This window comes from Paralichthys olivaceus, chromosome 18 (assembly GCF_024713975.1).
Source record: "Paralichthys olivaceus isolate ysfri-2021 chromosome 18, ASM2471397v2, whole genome shotgun sequence".
Taxonomy (NCBI): domain Eukaryota; kingdom Metazoa; phylum Chordata; class Actinopteri; order Pleuronectiformes; family Paralichthyidae; genus Paralichthys; species Paralichthys olivaceus.
Window position 1 is genome coordinate 17,551,577 of NC_091110.1, and position 18,796 is coordinate 17,570,372.

An 18,796-nucleotide genomic window follows, 5' to 3' on the forward strand; every position below is an offset into this window, starting at 1 on the left:
GCATGCATGAGTGGCTGCTTCAGTCGTTGTGTCCTGGTGAGGCAGTGAATAGTGCATGACCCTGTATGTATTATGCCAGTAAACATATACAGAAGTGTTCAATCATAAATAATTGCTTCGACAATGCAGATGGAATATATTTAGGACCTCAAACCCACATTATGCACAACACAGCAGCGTGGAAATGTTCAAGGAGTTCAATTGGTACCTTATCAAAGAAACATGTTTTTCATGTAGTGCTCAATGACCAACAGCCTCCTCCTTTTTAGACACAAATCATTTACAGACACATAAATAATGAATGGGTTGTCACTCCTTCCTGATGCCACGTGTGATCACCAGAACATCTTAAACTGAAATTACCGCCTCATGATTGTCTGTCTCCGCCGACGAGTCAAGTTGCAGTTTAAATTCAGAATCCTGGAAACTGGCCTCAGGCTTTTGAACTGCATGTAGTGCGTTAAAGGAATTTAATGAAGGATAGTATGTGTGCTTTTGTAGAACATTGTGATGTCACAACAATGTTGAGCTTAGTCCTTCTGTATAAAAAATGCCAACATTTAATCATGTTATGTGTTAAACAGTATTTTCTATTAATAAATAGCATATTAATTTTTTATTCATGCCAAAAAAGATCACATGACCCTAACTTTTGACCACCAACTTCCAATCACTTCATACTTGACTCCAAGTGGATTTTTGTGAAATGTGCGATACAATTTCCTCCAGAAGTTTCTGATATATTTCATTGGGATATGATGGATGTGAGTTTACAGTGACCTTGACCTTTCTTACCACAAAAATGTAATCCACATGAACGTTAGTGCCAAATATGAAGAAATTCCCTCAAAGTGTTCATGATATAACAATCACAGGAATGGGACTGTGGGACAGAAACACAATCCCTTCACTACGGCTGTTGCTGAAAAAAAAAAAAGCCTCAGCGCAAATGAATAAAGACTTTGTCTTGTAAAAATGTTCCCATGTCTTGTATAAAAACCAATTGAAGGAAAGCTGTGTTGGGTTTGTCACCTGATTGGTTTAGCGAGGAGACACAGGAAATGGTTAAGGTGCTGCACAGACACCGAGACTCACTGTGGCTAAGGCAGGAGAGTAAGGATGGAAAAGATGTGTGTCTTTTCAAAAGGCTATAATTTACATAATTCAATATACCACAGCAAAAAAAACCAAAAAAAAACTATTGTGGCTTTTTGTAAGTTTGTCCTCCACACATGGATCAATAAAGAGTTTTCAACACAAAACATTAATAAAGTTATTTTTGTAAATTCAGTGTCATCATGGAAGCTTTCATTCACAACCGGACACCCGCCCTGCCTCACACACTCACACATACACACACAACACAATCTGGGTGTGCAGGATGATCTGTCTTCTTATGGTTCCCCTACTCTGGTTTCTTTGCCAAGTCCTGAATCAGAGTGGTCATGTTGGGGGGGGCGGGTTGTTAGACGAGGAAAGGGAAAGGGGCCCCACTTTAGAGGAACTGCTGTCTGGTGGTGGAGGTCAGCCCAAGGGTAGAATACTTGTGTTGGAGTCAGGGAGAGGTGAGGAGGGCTGAAATTATGTTAGCTTTATTCCCCCCTCCTCCTTTCCTCTCCTGACTGGGAGAGCATAAATTCATTTAATCCTGTTTTTCTGTGGATTCGCTTAGCCTTTTGGGCTACTGCTGCCTTGTTCTCTAACCACAGCCCTCGGGGTGCAGGAGGAGGCTTAGGCAGCACTGTGAGTGAGGCGAAAGGCAGTAAATGATAATATCCTTGAAAGGAGTAAAGAGCCCAACAATGATATAAATAAAGGCAAGACGGACGGGAGGGGAGGCCAAGTAAAGGTCAAGATAAACGGGCCGCGGATAGAATTGCCTCCAAAATGCATTTGTCCAAGTAACATAGATTTTTCTTGTTCGCACGACTTTAAACATTCAGGTTACGTCTACCACACACACACACCTGCACATGTACACCTGGTTAACAACTGTAACCTCCGCTGGCTGCACTGTACCATAATCTATGCACCGATGTATCTGCTTTCTGTAGCTGGATTGACCGTAATGGCGAGAGGCAGTGATTGATTTATTCAATGTGCGAAGGAGTGCTTAACAGCCCTGCTGAGAGTGCTAATATTTCTCACACCTCCATGGAGTGTTAAAATTCACACTTCACTGACTGTTTTCTTTTCCCCTGACAAAACAAAACCCTCGATGGCTTTAACCCCTCGGTAATCTTCCCTTGAACGTACAGAGGGTATTTGCAAACCCAATATTTACAACTAAGCATCGCTCTAGAAGACTGGAGATGGATAAGTGCGGCATCAAACAAGTGCAACCTCAACAGCGTCTGTAATTAAGAGCCCATCTCTCTGTGAGCATGCAGTCAATCAAGCGATCCATTTAAAGAGAATGTCTGCGTGGAAACGTCTTTAAGTACAAGCTGCAGCTGCTTCCGTCCAGATAAATGGAGATACGGTCTACATGTGCAATTTCTTTGAATATTACTTTACCTTCTTAGTATTCAGGGAACAGTTAGTCATGATCCAGTGGAGCAGTGCAACTCTGGTCTTAAGGAAGTCTGAGATTTGCTCTTGCACCTGCTGAATTCGTAGTAGTAGTAAAAATGGCAGATCCCAAACCACACCCATTCCTGCTAAAGCTCGAATCACAGGAGAAGAGCTCGGTCAACTTACCACAAGTACGTATAAGACTAAATCCCTTAACAGAGAAGTAAGACCTTGAATTTAAATTCATAAGTGCATCTGATGGACTCAATTCAAAGAAATAACGGTTCACAATCAGTGACTGAATCAATGAGCGAATGCATGACTGCTTATAGTGACATTTGGGATTCATTATAAACACCACATTTAACAGCCTTTAACTGTAGAGTCATTGTATGGGAGCTAAAATGAGCAGCAGTTGCTGCCTGGATGACAAACACGGTGGTTAAAACTGAACCACGTCCTGTCCCGAGAGACGACAGGGAGGGGAATCATTTTGCAAAAACTCTTGATTGTTGGATGTTGAAGTCCTCTCTGTCCACATCTGGATGGTATGTGCGCTCACTTCTCAAACTAGAGGAGGAGATGAGAGAAGCTAATGTTTTGGCTGTTGTTACCAGGAGAGGTGCACAACTGTCATACAGACAATTAGAAAGAGATGCCGTCGTCTTCAATTCACATTTAATCCATTTAACAAACGTACACTAAGACTAAATATATGATTTTAAAGGGACGGTTTGATTAGCAGTTTGTCCTCCAACTACAACTACACTCTCTGTCTGTGGCTTCATCATGCGGCTGATTGAATCACTGTATCCATTTCAAAAAGACAGGAGTTGTATACATTCCATCCGTAGTCTGTAATTTGAGGAATGCGGTGCACATGTTCATTTGGTTGTGAAATTATAAGACATTATCCCATTTGAGTGCTTTGATCAAATTTTGTGTCTTGAGTTTCACAGAAAGTAAGCACAGAAACTTTGTGCTTGAGAAAACAAGACGGTGCTGGATAACTGGGTGGACTGCTCTGCACAACCCCTGCTCATCATTAAGTGCATGAGTGGTGACATTCAGCAGAAGTTTGCACAGTTCCATTGTTGTGTTTTTATTCCTCCAGTCTACATCAGCGAGCTCCCCCAGGACGGCCTGTTCTCACAAACCCTCACTCTGCTTCCTCATCCAGTTAATGCTGGGTTCCCCGGGGTTGCAAAAGCTGAATGCATTATTTCCCCCCCCAAAAGAAGTGCTTGAAGAAGAAAAATTGGCTATGGCTTCCAATGCACAGCATGATGTAGAGCAGTATCACAGCTGCAAGTGCTTCTGTAAAATTTAATAGAGGCAGGAAACAAGTTGATTTACTCGTTAGAGGCAAATAAAAAGAAACTTACTAACGTCAAAGTCATATCCCTGGTCGTCTTTAGTAACTCTTTAGCACTTGCAGAGTTTAAATCAAACTAAATTTGATTTTATGTCTCAGCAAAGGCAAAGTGGTTGGTTTGCAAACTAAAGGAAGCTCTATATTTCTTTAAATTCTGATTTGTACTCTTTTCTATGGACTTGCAGTGACAGTGAATGTACTGGCATCTGCACAGAGCATCGTAGTCACAGCAGTTTAAGAACTCACCAGATCAGATTGGATTAGTTTGCAGAACGCTGCCAAGTGGAGTCAATCTGCACACTCTTGTCAGTATAACATGAAGGAAAGTGCACAGCTTTAAAAAGGGAATGAGATTACGTGATTTAACTGGCTGTGAATTGCTCCCACTGACAATACGCTTCCTACTCCAATGCCATTACCAAATATTATGCAGGGGTTCAGGTGTGTTTCTGGCAGGACATATATAAAATACATTCATCACATCCACTGCAATACTGCTTTAAATTGATCTGTATCTTAATGTGCATCTATGTGGATTAGTACAGCATTGACGAAATGGGTAAGTCGGACTTTATCCTCAACGGTATGTGCTGTACCTTCTCTCTTCATGCCCATGGCTAAACACTTCTGGTAGCGACAGTACTGACAGCGGTTCCTCTGGCGTTTGTCGATGACACAGTCCTTGTTGTCGCGGCAGGTGTAGGTCAGATCTTTACGCACCGTCCTTTTGAAAAAACCTTTGCAGCCCTCGCAGCTGTAAACCCCATAGTGTTTACCTGAGGGGAGACATGGAGACAATGGTTAGTGGTGTAACAATGAGGTAAACCTGTCTGCAGAATTCTTCATATTTTAAAAAGTTCCTCACTGAATATTTGAGATGAACGCTGCTTTTTAATGATTCATAAGTCTTTTTAACTGTTCTACAATTCAGCATCACTCTTGAGTATCTTACGACTTCTCACGGTAGAGCAAGAACAGCTGTTTGGGCTGAGGAGCGGCACCGGTCTCCCTATTCCAAGTAAGTGCAGCATGCATGCAGGAATAGCCTCTAAGATAAGCTAGCTACAGAGCAATTAAGAAGAAAGACCTGTTAAAGAGAGCACGATGTGAATTTGAAGTTACGCTGAGGTGGCTGCGAAGAAAAGAGGGGTCTACTGATGGTAAGCTGCAGGGTGGCCCATGATGTCATGATGACGGCTCTTTCTTTTCATCTGTGAAGGATGAAGTCCATTTCTCTCGTGAAGTGACTCTTTGTTGGCTCTTTTGACAAATAAAGTCTCTGAACACAGATGAATGAAGCATGACCTGCTAAAAATGATTGTTTTGATTTTCCCCCTGTGGCTGGACGTAGGACCAATGACGTAGGATGACACTGAAAATGTCTAATGAATTACACATCCTGCTTCATCCCGGGGCAGAGAACGCTTCATGGTTATTTCCGTAAAACATTCAAACACAGAGCTATTTGTTAGCTGTGCGAATTCGGACGATTCTGCAGAGAGGACCGTTTATCATTAGCTCTAGGCTAACAGCAGCCAAGGACATGGGTTACATTTTTTTGTGGTTACAGTGGTTTAGCTAGCTCTTTACCAAATGATAATCCATGATTAAAAGAGCCCCGGAGTGAGCATGTGCTGTGTGAAAGGTCAAAAAAGGTCCAGACGATAACACTAATAATGATATTTTTTGTTAGAGCTAACAAGTGAGAACTTGTGCAGTATAATTCCCTTGAAACTGGAAAGGAGAATCTTGATTTGAATAAAAAACAGTGACATCTTTAGACCTGTTCAGCGATATCAACAAAAATGACAGTATGTCATGTAATGGGATTCTGCGCAACATTGCATGGATGATTATTCTGCGACTTTTTGATGGATTACACCCTACGTAAAGCTTTAACTCAGAAAGCATCTCAAGTCATTCTCAGACGCAAACCCTGAAAAATGTCCGCTCGATTGGGTCTGGACAATTTCCGGAGTTTTTCTTTCAAATCTTCAGGGCGTTCAGGTGAGAGGTGGAGCCTGGGTAGAGCAGCAGGAGTCAAAACATGACGTATGAATTCAGCGGCGGGAATCTTTGTTTAGAGCTCATCGACACAGGTGTCTGCCTTTATCGCCAAAAGCTCTACACCTATGACACCTCTTTTTCATCCAGCTTTGCACGTCGTGTGTTCCCTTGTGGTGAATTCTCAGATATCCTGCTGTATTCTCACATGGGCTCACTCAGGCATTATCTGGGGTTTGCAGGAAAAAGGAGCTTGAAGGGATATTACCACGTTATCAGGTATCAAGATAAATCCTCAACGCATCTTTGTTTCCCTGTCTGCAGGATCACCAGGGGCAACTATCACACTAACACTGTTGCAGTGTAACCACAGTTTGATTCCAAAAATCTGCCTTCAGTCTTCATTCGCTCCGAGGCGCTCTAGCTGCAAGAATGAAAAAGAATCCGCCCACCCGCACCACAGTGGTGCTGGTGTGACCATGTTTTTCACAGTCGGGGTGCGATGAGCTGAGTGATGCACTGGGCCCGGTTCCTCCCTCAGACACAGTGCTTCTCTATTTCAGTCGAAGTTGAATTGAGGTTTGGTTTCATCAGACTCTACAATATTTTGCCTCATGATTTCAGATTTTTTCGTGTGCCCTCGCGCTGCTGTGCAAATATTCATTTTGTCAGGAGCGGCTCCTGTCTCATCTTCCTGCCATTCAGCCCAGAACTGTGAAGCACTCCGCCGACTGTTGTCCTTCCAGGAAGACGTCCCCCTGCGTGTAGCTGCAGTATGTAGTTTCTGCCAGAGCGGTCCTCGGGGCTGTCCCCTGACCAGAGTCCATCTTTGGATCTTCTTTGGAGGTTTCTCCGTGTGGTCAGAGACACTAGATTTAGTAATTCTCTGGACAGTACCGTTTTCTTTTCAACAGGCGATGACAGAGTCTTGTGTAATCCCAGCTGCGGGGAATTTATTTTTATACCACATTCAATTCGATGTTATTTGTCCAGCATCAAATCACAACTTATATTATCTCAAGGTAATTTATGATATTGTAAGGTCCTGACGAAACTTGATTTAATTTGTAATTATCCAGAAAAGATGCTTCACATACTTCTCCCCTTGAATTATACAAAAGGTTCCCTGGACCTTCTGGTCAGAGTTTGGAAATAATTCAATCATTTTAAGATAAAGAATGTGTTTATAACAATAGTTCCTCTGTGTACAGCACGTGGTCATGCAGTGGGTGTGTTCATCCAGGGCTGATGTCACTCACCTGAGGAGCGGTCACCACAGATGGCGCAGATGTGTTTGGTGAGCGACAGGGCCGTGCTGGAGGGCTGAGCGGGCACCTTCATCACACCGTTGAGACCGAGCGGCGGCTTGATGTCCTCCGTGCTGCTGATCGAGTGCATCGGCGAGTTCAGCTGGAACATCAACACACACAAACACACACAGCCACAGGTCACAAAGCGGCTCCCCTGAACGCCACACAGGCGACATCATACACGGGTCGGACACATGCAGCTTTATCTGATGCGTCCTAGTTAGCTGATGACATTGAGTTTTGAACGAGGGCCAGAACTGCAAAGGGGGGAGAAGGTTTGGGATCAGAGTAGAGTTGTTTCACACAGTTTGTCCTGAAGATTTAGTTAAAAGCAGCGAGTGAGACGGATATTATGACTTGTGATACTGGATACACATGGTCAGCAGTCCTAGCAGCAGCTCTTTTTTGCCCTCTTTCATTGCTCCCTCTGTCTCGCTCTCCTCCCTCCTGCTCCCCCTCTGTTTCAGATCTAAATCTGGCGCAGCAGGATCCTGCACCACTCCACCCCAGGAACTCTTTTATTCATGCTCTCAACAAGCCCCGCTGGCTGCCAAATGTTCAGCTCCAGCACAACTCCACTGCAAAATTTAACAGTACAGCGGAATGAAGATACAGCATTTGTTTTAGCAGCAGTGCAACTGCAGCCTTGAGTCTTGCTTCAATTGCTTCTTCCTGCCTCTCTGAAAAGAGATAAAATTCATCTCAACGTGACCTCCACTAACTTTTTGATAAAAGCAGAGAGCAAGGGGAGACTAATTATTCTAACTAGCTACATGCTGTTTCCAGAGGACATTAACGATGGAGGGGGCAGGATATAAATTATCCTAAAACACTAAGTGTACTAGAAGGCACAGAAGCTAACTAACCGTTAGCATCATCTTAGCAAAAAAACAAAAAGCACAACCCTGCTTGACTGGGGCAAGGAGAACATCACATTAGACCGGAGGAGGAAAAGGAGGAGGAAAAGAAGAACGAGACGGAAAAGTGTTTCACCCACAACAGAGCGTAAAGAGCTGGAACGGCAGCCGCATGGACTCGTATAGCCAGACGTGTTTTCATTAAGTTGCTGCACACGAGACGTCAGACAGCACAAACACGTTTTGGCTCTAAATTTAGCTTATTCCATAACAGAGGAGGTCTGTCTCCGTCTGCAGGGATCGGTCAAGACATTTTGTTCTTTTAATGATGAGACAAACATAGACTGTCATGCTCGGCTCTGGTTTGCCATAATACGGTGAGTGTATTCAATGGAAAACATGGAGTTGTACACACCACTGGTAACAATGTCCTCCCAAAAACACCACATACAGAATAACCCCAAAAATGGAGCACATCCGTATGTAAGCATAGAGAGAGAAGAGTCCCTCATTCATTCTGGGTCTCAAACTATTGATTATTTCATAATTGCCTGTATAATGGAGTGTTCCTGCAACGTTTAATCTTTAATCCATCGGTTAATTGATGGAAACCTAATTGATCATTAATCAAAACAAAGTCTCTCCTCTGTGAAACCTTGACATGTATTTTTTCCCCAATTTTTGAAATAATTGAAATTAATAAAAAACCAGAAACTACAGATAGTTTCTTTCCTCATTTCCCTCTGGTGCGATCAATACACACCTGCACCTACATAACTGCTGCATTGATTAATGTGCATGCACCAATAATCAAATGCATCAGTTCAGGAAAGTCAAAACCAACGTAGGGAAGTTTTCTGAGACAACCCAGAGACACCAGAACAAAGTCAACTATCTGTTATTAAAGCGTAAAGGTCCGATAACTGATTTGGCACACGGAACCCGAGAGAAACTTTGCAGAACCCGACAGATATTCGGCTTTTTTTGGACCCGAACCTGATTATCCAAAATGCAGCATAATAAAATCAAAGTATACTATACTGTATACTACCTCTCCAATACTGAGGATTACACAGACACAGAATATCACATGCGTCTGACATACAGTAGATATTATGAAGTGTGCACATTGAGCTGCTGTGCCTCCTGGCACTTCATTTCACCTTTGGCATCTCGTCGTGTAACGTTCGATTCCTCATAAAAACTTCAAAATTAGAAAAAACGTCAGTAATACCAGGTTCACTTTCGCTCGCAGCTACGACATGTCACGCTTCCATCGAGTGTCATCAAATAGAAACTGACTCCTGCATCATTTTACACACAGACTCACAGAATTCAGCTTCATGTTTGTGTTGTTGTCATGGCAACTTGTGTTTTGAATGTTTGTCTGCATTTGAATGATGAATCCACTGATGGGCACTGTGGGTTGAAAAGGTGAAAGCTGTCCGTGACATGAAAATTTTCAATTCACACACTGACACCAACCCCTGGCCTGCTCTTCACACCCTGTTTACACAATACACACTGAATGCAACATACACACGACTCTTAAGCTTCCGGAAAAAAGAAGAATGATGAGATTATTCTCGGGTTATTATGCTGAAGAGCCTTTCTTGTGGTATTTTACACATCATTTCATTATTAATGAAGGAAATCTGCAGAATATTGATGGAGCCTAGTTTATATTGCTGCGTTTAAACTGTCAAAAATGTATAATTTGCAATATTTAAATTCACAGCAGACACACAGGCGAATAAGAATGTTTATTATTGTCAGTTTTTTGTCGGTAAAATATCGCTCGGTGCTGGAAAAAAGCCTTTTTCCCCGGGAATAAGCAGATTTTTTAAGAAAAGCGTCTCAGTGACACAAAGGGACCAAGAAAGCTGCATCATCTGTTTGGAACCAGCTGTGGCAGCATGTGCACACACCCACATCTCGGTGTGTTCGCCCACACGCCCACATACACGCACATGTACACAACAGAAGGCCTTACCTCAGTTAAACGCCTGAGTCTAGTCTTTTCCCCTGTAGCGCAGCGCTAACAGAGCTGTCTCCTCGCCTGAGATTCTCTCTATCAAACCCTCTGTCTGCCTGACAGAAAAGTCTCTTCTTCTCACAATCTATTTTCAGTTAAACCTGCAACACAATCTCAGAGACATCGCTCCCCGCGGTGGGGTGGGCGGGCCGAGGGGGTCTTTCTTTCTCTTTTGACCATGGCGATGGAGGCAAGGCGCGGGGATTAAAGTGGCTCAGGGCTGGTTCTGGAAATAGAATACATATGCCCTCCACTTCAACACATGCATGTGACCCTGGGCAGGGTGGCACGTCAGCTGTGTGTACAGACGCATCGTCTTGGGAAACCCCTCGACAATCCTCTTCCTTACTTACTGTCTTTGTCTGTGGAGGAGACTTCCCTTCAAAACTCTTACACACTTGAGGGAAAGGAACAAACGAGGGATATTTAACATCAAGGACTGGAAATGTAGGACAAAAGATTCCCCGCAGAACAATGTACAACACCAGCTCCTGTAATGCTTCATCTGAATTACAGTGAAGTGTTGCAGGTGTGACGCAACATGTTGTGGAGGACATTGTACATCCAGTACAGTGTGGGTCTCTTTCTGCTCGTGGGTGTCAGATTCTGCACAGAACTGATGTATGTGATTATATGTCCCGTGCCACCCGCTGGACACCGACACATTGATGAAATATTCAAACATGTACGGACGATGAATTAATATTTCCTCAGAGGAGAGTCGGGTCCTGCAGAGCCGAGGTTTGTTGACATTTTAATGAATGGCCACTGGTGAAAGATAAACTATACATTATTTTAATATTTTATGTTTCACACACAAATGTAGTGAACTCCGCTAATATATTGAAGAAGTTTGTTGCTGAAATAACAACTTGTTTTCTTTTACTATTATAAGACGATAGCAAGATACAGCTGCTCATTTCTGTATAATATATGTATATATATGTTGTAAATCAGAAATGCTCAATACCTCCAATACTACAATTAGCTACTATTTGCATAGCAATAGGATAAAACAATACTAAAATTAAAAAGTAAATAAAGCTGAAAACATTACAAATATAGCAAATATACAGATAATAAAGTCCAAAATATATAACACTATGTGAACTTGTGTTTTCATATAAACAATAAATCATGTAAGAGCCATCACAAGTTCCCAGGGTGATGTCTTAAATCTGCATCGAGAAGCTGGAACTATAAAAGTGCTATGATTGATCAATTCTAAAATATTTCAGTCTTTTAATCTCCTGACAATCAACTAATCAATCATTCATTTCTGCAGACACAACAACAACCACTTGAAAAAGAGATAAACTCACAAGTCATAACCAATAATACGTCAAATACATGAATAAACAATAATCAGTTCCATAGATTGGATTATTGTCAACAATCAGCAATGAGATATGAACAGTTGCTGTGAGTCGGCCCGGCTCTCTGTCGTCGTCTTCCTCAATCGTAATTCACTTTAATAGAAAGAGTCGTGCTGGCAGCGGAGCAGGTGCTGTAAACTATTAGTATGCTACGACAACAACGCACGGCAGTGAAATGAAAAAGCGAGGGAGTCGTCCCTCGAGTGAACGGAGGAGAAAAGGGAAGAGGAGCGCAGACAGTGGAGGCCTCTGCTTAAGACGGGCTTAGCTCGATTCACAGAGTCAGAGCACAGACTTTGCACATAAAGACACTTCAAAAGGAGACATCAAATCCTCGCGCACCACTCCTCAATGCACAAACCTCATGTGGAACTTCAGTTGCTTTCCAGTTCAAGGGCACCTTCTCCTTTTTTTTTCCTCTTTTAAACACAGAGAAAGTTATCTTCACAGAATTCTTTTTAAAACGCCCTTACAGAATTCCTTCATGAAGCTACGCGGCGGGAAAAAACACAGCCAGGAATAGAAAGATCTATTTTACGATCTCAAACTCAATCACGACCTAAACCACATTTCTCCCTGAGAATGATTAAAAAAAAAAAAAAAATGCTATAACCTTAATTTACTTTTACTTCAATGCGAGTTCGGCTGCGAGGAGCGGGGAGGCGCGAGTGTGCGGGGATACAAATCTTGTGTTGACAGGAGGCAACACATAACCAGCTGCCTCCTGAGAGGTGAGGACAGGGATCGGGCCACGATGTCACCTCGTGATAACCCCGCATCACCTTTGACCTCCGACACCTCACGACAATCACTTCCTTCTAAAAGCAAATTTATCTCTGAAGAATGAGAGGAATGAGTGAGAACCCTCCTCTCCTCCCCGTGATGTGTGTGTGTGTGTGTGTGTGTGTGTGTGTGTGTGTGTGCGTGTGTGTGTGAGTCTTATCTGGACACGAATCAGCAGAGATGGGGGATCGGGTTTTACATAAGGGGCATGTGTTAATGGGCCTGCTCTTCAGTGGCCTTCAGGGCACATTCACAGTGAGGCACCCTTCAGGATCAATTACAGGTTTGAAAGGCACCTGTTTGAAAACACATGGCTCACAAACAAGCACAAATCCACCGACACGTGGGCGAGAGAGCACAACACGGCAGAAAGGCTCATCCCACAGTTCGGCTGTTTGCGGATGAACTCAGGGGTCGTCTGCAAGTGTGATTTGAAACATATCCTTTGGCGGGAGAAATAATTCACGGATCTTGACAAAGTGTGTACTTTGGTGTGGATCCACATTAGAATCTGGATCTAGCTGATTCAAATCGGTTTTAATTCGGTTTATCATTCTTCTGCAATGGAGATCATGATTTCACGGCCTCAGCGTTAAAATCCTACTTAAAATTGTCTCTAGAAGCACCGAGTACGATTTGATCATTCTCATGTTAATCGTGCAGATTGTCTTTGGTCTCAGTGGTAAAAAAAAAGAAAACCTCAATGGGATCCTGCTGTTTATTCTTAGCAAAGTTACATGAATCTCCAAATGTTTCAGGAACCCGTCCCTGCGTCAACTATTCCCACGACTGATCAGCATTTGAAAAGAAATGTACGTCAACTCCCAAACACCGCCCCCCCTTCCCAAAAAAAACATAGGATCAAGATCAAACTCTGCGCTACCTTTCAAAATAAGATGAATAATAGATGATGCTTTTAACAAAAGAAAAGAGTTCACAGAAAATAGGTCACCTCTGACGACTCCATTGATGCTTAATCACACAACAGTTTTTTTTACAGATCAACAACAACCCGCTGTTTACATCTTTGGGTTGCCAGGTTTGCAAGTACAGACTTGAGGACGTACTTTAAGTAGAAAAGTTTAAAATTTTAAATTCATGAGGAAATGCTGTTCGGTCTTGATATTGGAAAGTTCGCAGGCGACGACAATGAAAGAGCAATATAAAAAAAAAAATGTTACATTTACTGTAATGGCTTATTAATGATCTGTAAGTGACTCCATGAATCATGTATTAACTGTTACTAAAGTTTTTCGTGACACCGTATAAATCCTCGCCCCATTGTAAAACCGCTCTATTGTTATTGTCACTCGGTTGTAATAAAACTCCCTCGTCTCTCCCGGTGGAGAGAATTTAGGAGAAGCAGACATTATTCTAGACGGCTCGGAGTTTTCCAACACTCACCCCCTGCTGTGCCACAACAGATAAAATGAATCATCACAAGCACTGCTGGCAACTCGTGTGTGTGCGTGTGTGTTTTGACAGAAACTGTTGTTACAGTGAAAAAGCGGATATTAAGACTATCAGCGGCATGAAAGGCGGCGTGCCTTACAGCAGAGGAGTGGGAATACACAGAGCGACGCCGAGAGAGCGAGCGGCTGTTGCACCTCAGCGTGGCAGAATCTGTGTGTGTGTGTGTTTGTGTGTTTGTCTAATTCTTTGTGGCATCCATGGGAGTGTTTGTGTGCACAAAGGGGTGGGTCCACAGCATGCATACATGTATTTTTAATTTTTGTGCCAGTTGCATTTGTGTTTGTTTGTGTCTGCACATGTTTCTGGATCTTATGTGTGAACGCGTGAGCCAGTGTTTCTGTGTTATTTGTTTGTGTGTGCGTGTCTGTGTGTGTTTTCAGAGAAAACAGTGTGACTGTGGGCACTGACACAGCAGCTCCTACAGCTCTGGATTCACTCTCCTCTCACACAGCTCCTCTCCATGTACTCTGACTTTTTCCAGTCATCATGTTAAGTCATCACTGCGTTTTTAAGTCTAATAATCTGCTCTCTCTTCACGTCGCTCTCACAAATAACCTGTTTGTTTTATTCAGTTTTTAACTGAACTGTTTTGGGCTGGTTTCAAAACTGTCAATTACTCGACAACCAGACGGAGACTGCATGAATACAACCGTATAATAAACACTAACAAGCCATGCGGCACATTTGTGGTGAGCAAAGTGCAGATGCAGCATATTTTAATAGCCTATACGTGATTTTAGCATGAATTTTATGAATTAAACTTCCATTAAATCTATCTTTCGCCGTGAACTGCGATGAAAGTGACCTCTCGATTAGCATGACTGGCTTTTCTATTAGTGCTAATCAGGCAGTCACCGTGGTAACGGTGTAAGCAAGTCATCATAAGGGACTTTTCCTGATCTATTTTAAAGAGGTTCTTCTGGCGCTAAATTAAAATTAAGGATTGAAAGAAATGTTGAATTAACAGATTTTATTCAGAATTAATGAAATTTCTCAAATGTAGTTTCCCTTTTATTCGTCTTTGTCGATTAACGTGCAGGAAAAATGGGTATCAACAATAGACTGTGTATATAAATGGATGACATGACAGCTACCCAAAGAATGAACGCCCCCCCCTGGTGGCTGGCTGCAGCATAGGTCATAAACCCTGCCTCCACCATGTTGAGGGATAGGACATGGACCCAACTAAAAACTTTGAGGAGGCATTTATCACACTGCTTCATTTCTGGATGGTGGGAGAAAGGGGGGACACATCGTCCATCTTTATTTTCAGTCTACGGTTGAAACATAAGCAGCAGAACAAGTTCCATAAACTCCAAATACAGCTGGAAATCTGTGACATGTAATAATGATCTTATTTATGTCATGCGTCTGTGATAAACGGGTGGTTTCTCTATCCATTAGGAAGTCTTCCTGCAGTTATCTGGCCATTCATCTCCAATGTCAAACAAGCAATTAGTATTTCCATTTTCCAAAGCTAAATCAAGCCGTGAGTGTTGCACTCGTGTTTCCACTGTCCACTGGTGAACGTCCTCCAGCGAGTCATTGAAAACACTCTTCACTGACTAACTTAGCACTTAGAGATGGATCAAGAAGTATTTTCAGGGTCAAAAAACGAGACCCAATCATGAGATCAATTTTCTAGTAAGTCCATTATCATCAAGCCATTCACCATGGACCCACTTTTAATCTGATCTAATATTTTATAGAACTGCACATTCATGCGGGATCGGAATAATCAGAAAAATGTGTTAGACCGCTTCATGTTAGAGATGCTGAGCTGTCGACTTTCAAAACTATTTCACATAAATTTGCTCTAACTAGCAGTTACTTAAGTTACATTTGTTGCATGCAAACTGTTTATCCATCTCAAGTACCGAGCACCACATCTTTATAACTCTTCCACTACTCTTCTCTACTATTTCACACCTTCCTGAATTGCTTTGAGCTCAGGCTGATATTCATCTATTAACACACATCAGTCACCAACAGTTCCATCTTTAACCTTCCAGCACAACACGACAGCTGTCAGTCACCGCATGAAGGTAAAAAAAAAATAATGTGGCGAACCCTGAAGCGCCTCGAGTCTCAGCAAGTTACAACAATGTTTTTTTTTTCTTCAGTTTTTTTGGGAAATGCTGTTTGACCAGCGTTTGCCTCCTTTATCCTCTCAGCACAGGGCTTTTTTTCTTTTGTTGTCGGGTTTTGCTTTCACTGCGTGACGAATCGAGCTGAGAGAGTCGGTAACTACTTTCTGCACCGAGCCACAGAAATTTTACAGGTGTGTAACGAGTGAAAAAAAGAATGGAATTAGTCACACAGAGAGCCGTCATTACACTTCACAGACATGCCACGGCGTACATGTCTGTCCACAGACAGTGTTGAGTTGCTGTAAGATCACACCACCAGATGCCATTAAAACCCTAAAGGGATTATTTGAAGCTTTAAAATAAATGTGCGTCCCGGAGGCATTCAAACCACAGCGTCTCCAGTCTGCATTAGGGGGCTGCTTTCTGAAACTTAAAGCTAATGTTGCCGTTTCTATCCCTTATAGCTGCCACCTCCTAAATGGCTTGTCTCCTGTGTGGCCCCACACAGGGCAGAACACACACAGGCCCCAGTGTGATCATGTTATGTACTGTCACTTCTCAAATGATGGCCTGAGGTATGTCTGTCTGAGGTGGTCTGAAAGGAAACAAGTTGAATAGTAAATTCCTCATATTTTACAGTTCATGTGAATATCTGGTTTCCTTTTTGAGTTCGACCAATCACCAGGCTCCAGATGTTAATAACGCCTGGACCTAAAACACCTACATCACTGTTTGTGTTTTGCGTTGAGAAAACATTCAGCTCGTGGGATAAAAGAAATCAGTCTTGGAGCCTGGATATCCAGAAATAAAAGCCTTCACTGCAGAGGAGGTTTGAATATGAAACTTCTTTCTAAAATACTTGTAAGTAACAGGATTAGTTTGATATAAAGTCCTGGCTGTAAGAATATTAGGTTTTCTTCACAAGACCTGAAGACTTGTGTACGAAAACTTGCAGTGAGGCACAACTTAATTAATTCTACACATTAGTTACACTTCCTTGAACTACCAGTGCAGGGGGAAAACGGCTTGTAATTGCTACCTGGAGAAAAAAATTCTTCCCCTCCCCCCCCCTCATCCATTTGAGGGTTGATTGACGTTAGAGAGCCTTAACTGTTCCCCTGGGACTCCACACACACACACTGCCTCTTTGTGCAGCCATTAGAGCCATGCAACGATGATGTCATGCAAAGTGACTACAGCGAGGTCCATCAAAGACCAGAGCAGCGGAATGGACCTTTATTACTCCCACACAGGAAAACAGGCCTGAGGTCCACCACTCTCTCTAACTCTCTCTCTCTCTCTGTTTCTCCTATATGTGTGTGCACGTTGTGTTTCGGTCTCCAGGCGACCCTAACCTAAACACGGCGTACCCAAACCCGGCGCATGACATCAGCGCCACCGCTCATTTACAACGTATTTAGAGTGTGTTCCATTTCTTGTAAAACATTTACACCTTTTTCGTATTAGTGTCCGAGTCCAAAAACACCCTTTTCGTGCTTTATATGTATTTTCAAGCCAAACTGAGAGGCACTGGAGGCCTGTTGTTGGTTTAGGATTCTCAGGGAGGTTTTTTGTTGGGAGAGCGCGGAAGCCAGACGGTTACTGACCGAGCCGCTAAATGGAAAATGCGAGTCGGCAGTGGTCCGACGATAAAGGAAACCCCCCACCCCCCACCCGCCTCCCGCCTCTTTTCCGCGAAGAACAACAGCCAGACAAGTCTCACCATTGTCATTGGAAGTGTAAAACCCGGAGTATAATCTCTTCCAGCTGCTCGGAGAGTTGCGGTGTCTGTGATCGTAGGGATGGTCCGAATTGTCTGCGAGTTCAAACCCGCAGACACGACCACCGACGGGTCTGATGCTAATGGGAATGGCCGTGGCCTGGCACTGGCCCCGGATCACGTACCCTGGGGACACGTCTCGCCATCACTGACCTCATATAACTAAAAAACAAAAGCAAATATATGTTTGCATTTCACGTCAGGGACAAATCCTTGGCGTCAAAGTATGTTTGTTGACGGTGTGTGTGGCCCTCAGATCAATGCACATGTTGTTCTGATCTGAAACAATACGCACAGAAGATAACTGGGATGCACCGAACAGAGGCGGCAAACAAAAAAAACTCTCGCTGGAAAATAATAGAAAGAAAAAGCGCAGTCAGTGTGTCTGTATGTTTGGGGCAGGACTGAAGGGGAAGTACTGCAGTTGGAGATGTAAGGATTGGCTGATGATAAAGGACCGTCTCTGTCTTCACATGTGGTTTTGGCTTTCGGAGGACGCAAGACTCCCGCAAGAATGGGACTTTTGTTCATCCCGTCCCCGGCTTTCATCAACTTGTCACTGTCGTCTTTGATGTAGAGGAGGAGTAATCCTCATTGTTCTTGGTTTTTATCCTAAATTCTTATTTACATGCTTTTGATTGACTTTTTCCTCTGAGGCCAAATTTTCACCTGGATTTTATTGTCTCTGAGAAGACGCTGATTGTAGTTGATGGTAAACAAGGCTGTGATGAGAGGGACTGAGAAAGAAGTGGAAAAAGAAAGACACCACAACTGTGGTGTTATTTTCTTTCTTTTACGACACTGTAAGATCATTAGGAAGGATTCAAGGTCTGTATTGTCACCGTACTGAGGTACAGTGAAGTGTGTGTGTGTGTGTGTGTGTGTGTGTGTGTGTGGCTAAGTAGAGGAAGAGGCTGAGCTGTGACCTCGTTACAGTCAACTGATCTTGAAAACGGCCGAGTGTTAAGAGCAAGCGACAAACGCCGTCTGACTTAAATCACGTCTCATCAAAAGCTTCACACCTCACGCAGGAGGCGGCCGCCATCTTTAAACTAACAACTGTTCTCCACCCTCGCAGAGTAGCGGCAGTGTCCACAGTTTCAGTTATGCAAGTGTTCATGGGTAACGGCTCAAACCATCAAATGAGTGGAGCTGGATACAGTATAAATAAAGTTGTGGGCAACAAAAGCAGAAGTGTC

General features: G+C 43.0%; 1 protein-coding gene across 6 annotated transcripts in view; it reads right to left on the reverse strand.

Moving 5' to 3' along the window:
• The window catches only part of rxraa (retinoid X receptor, alpha a), a 172,749-nt gene that overhangs the window by 17,230 nt on the left and 136,723 nt on the right, over window positions 1-18,796 (reverse strand). For all 6 annotated transcript variants that reach the window (XM_069513415.1, XM_069513412.1, XM_069513413.1 and 3 more), the window contains 2 exons: window positions 7,153-7,303; window positions 4,486-4,665 (listed from right to left, as the gene is read on the reverse strand). In XM_069513415.1, the coding sequence (XP_069369516.1) occupies window positions 4,486-4,665; window positions 7,153-7,303 (331 nt within the window). The remainder of the gene's footprint in view (window positions 1-4,485; window positions 4,666-7,152; window positions 7,304-18,796) is intronic.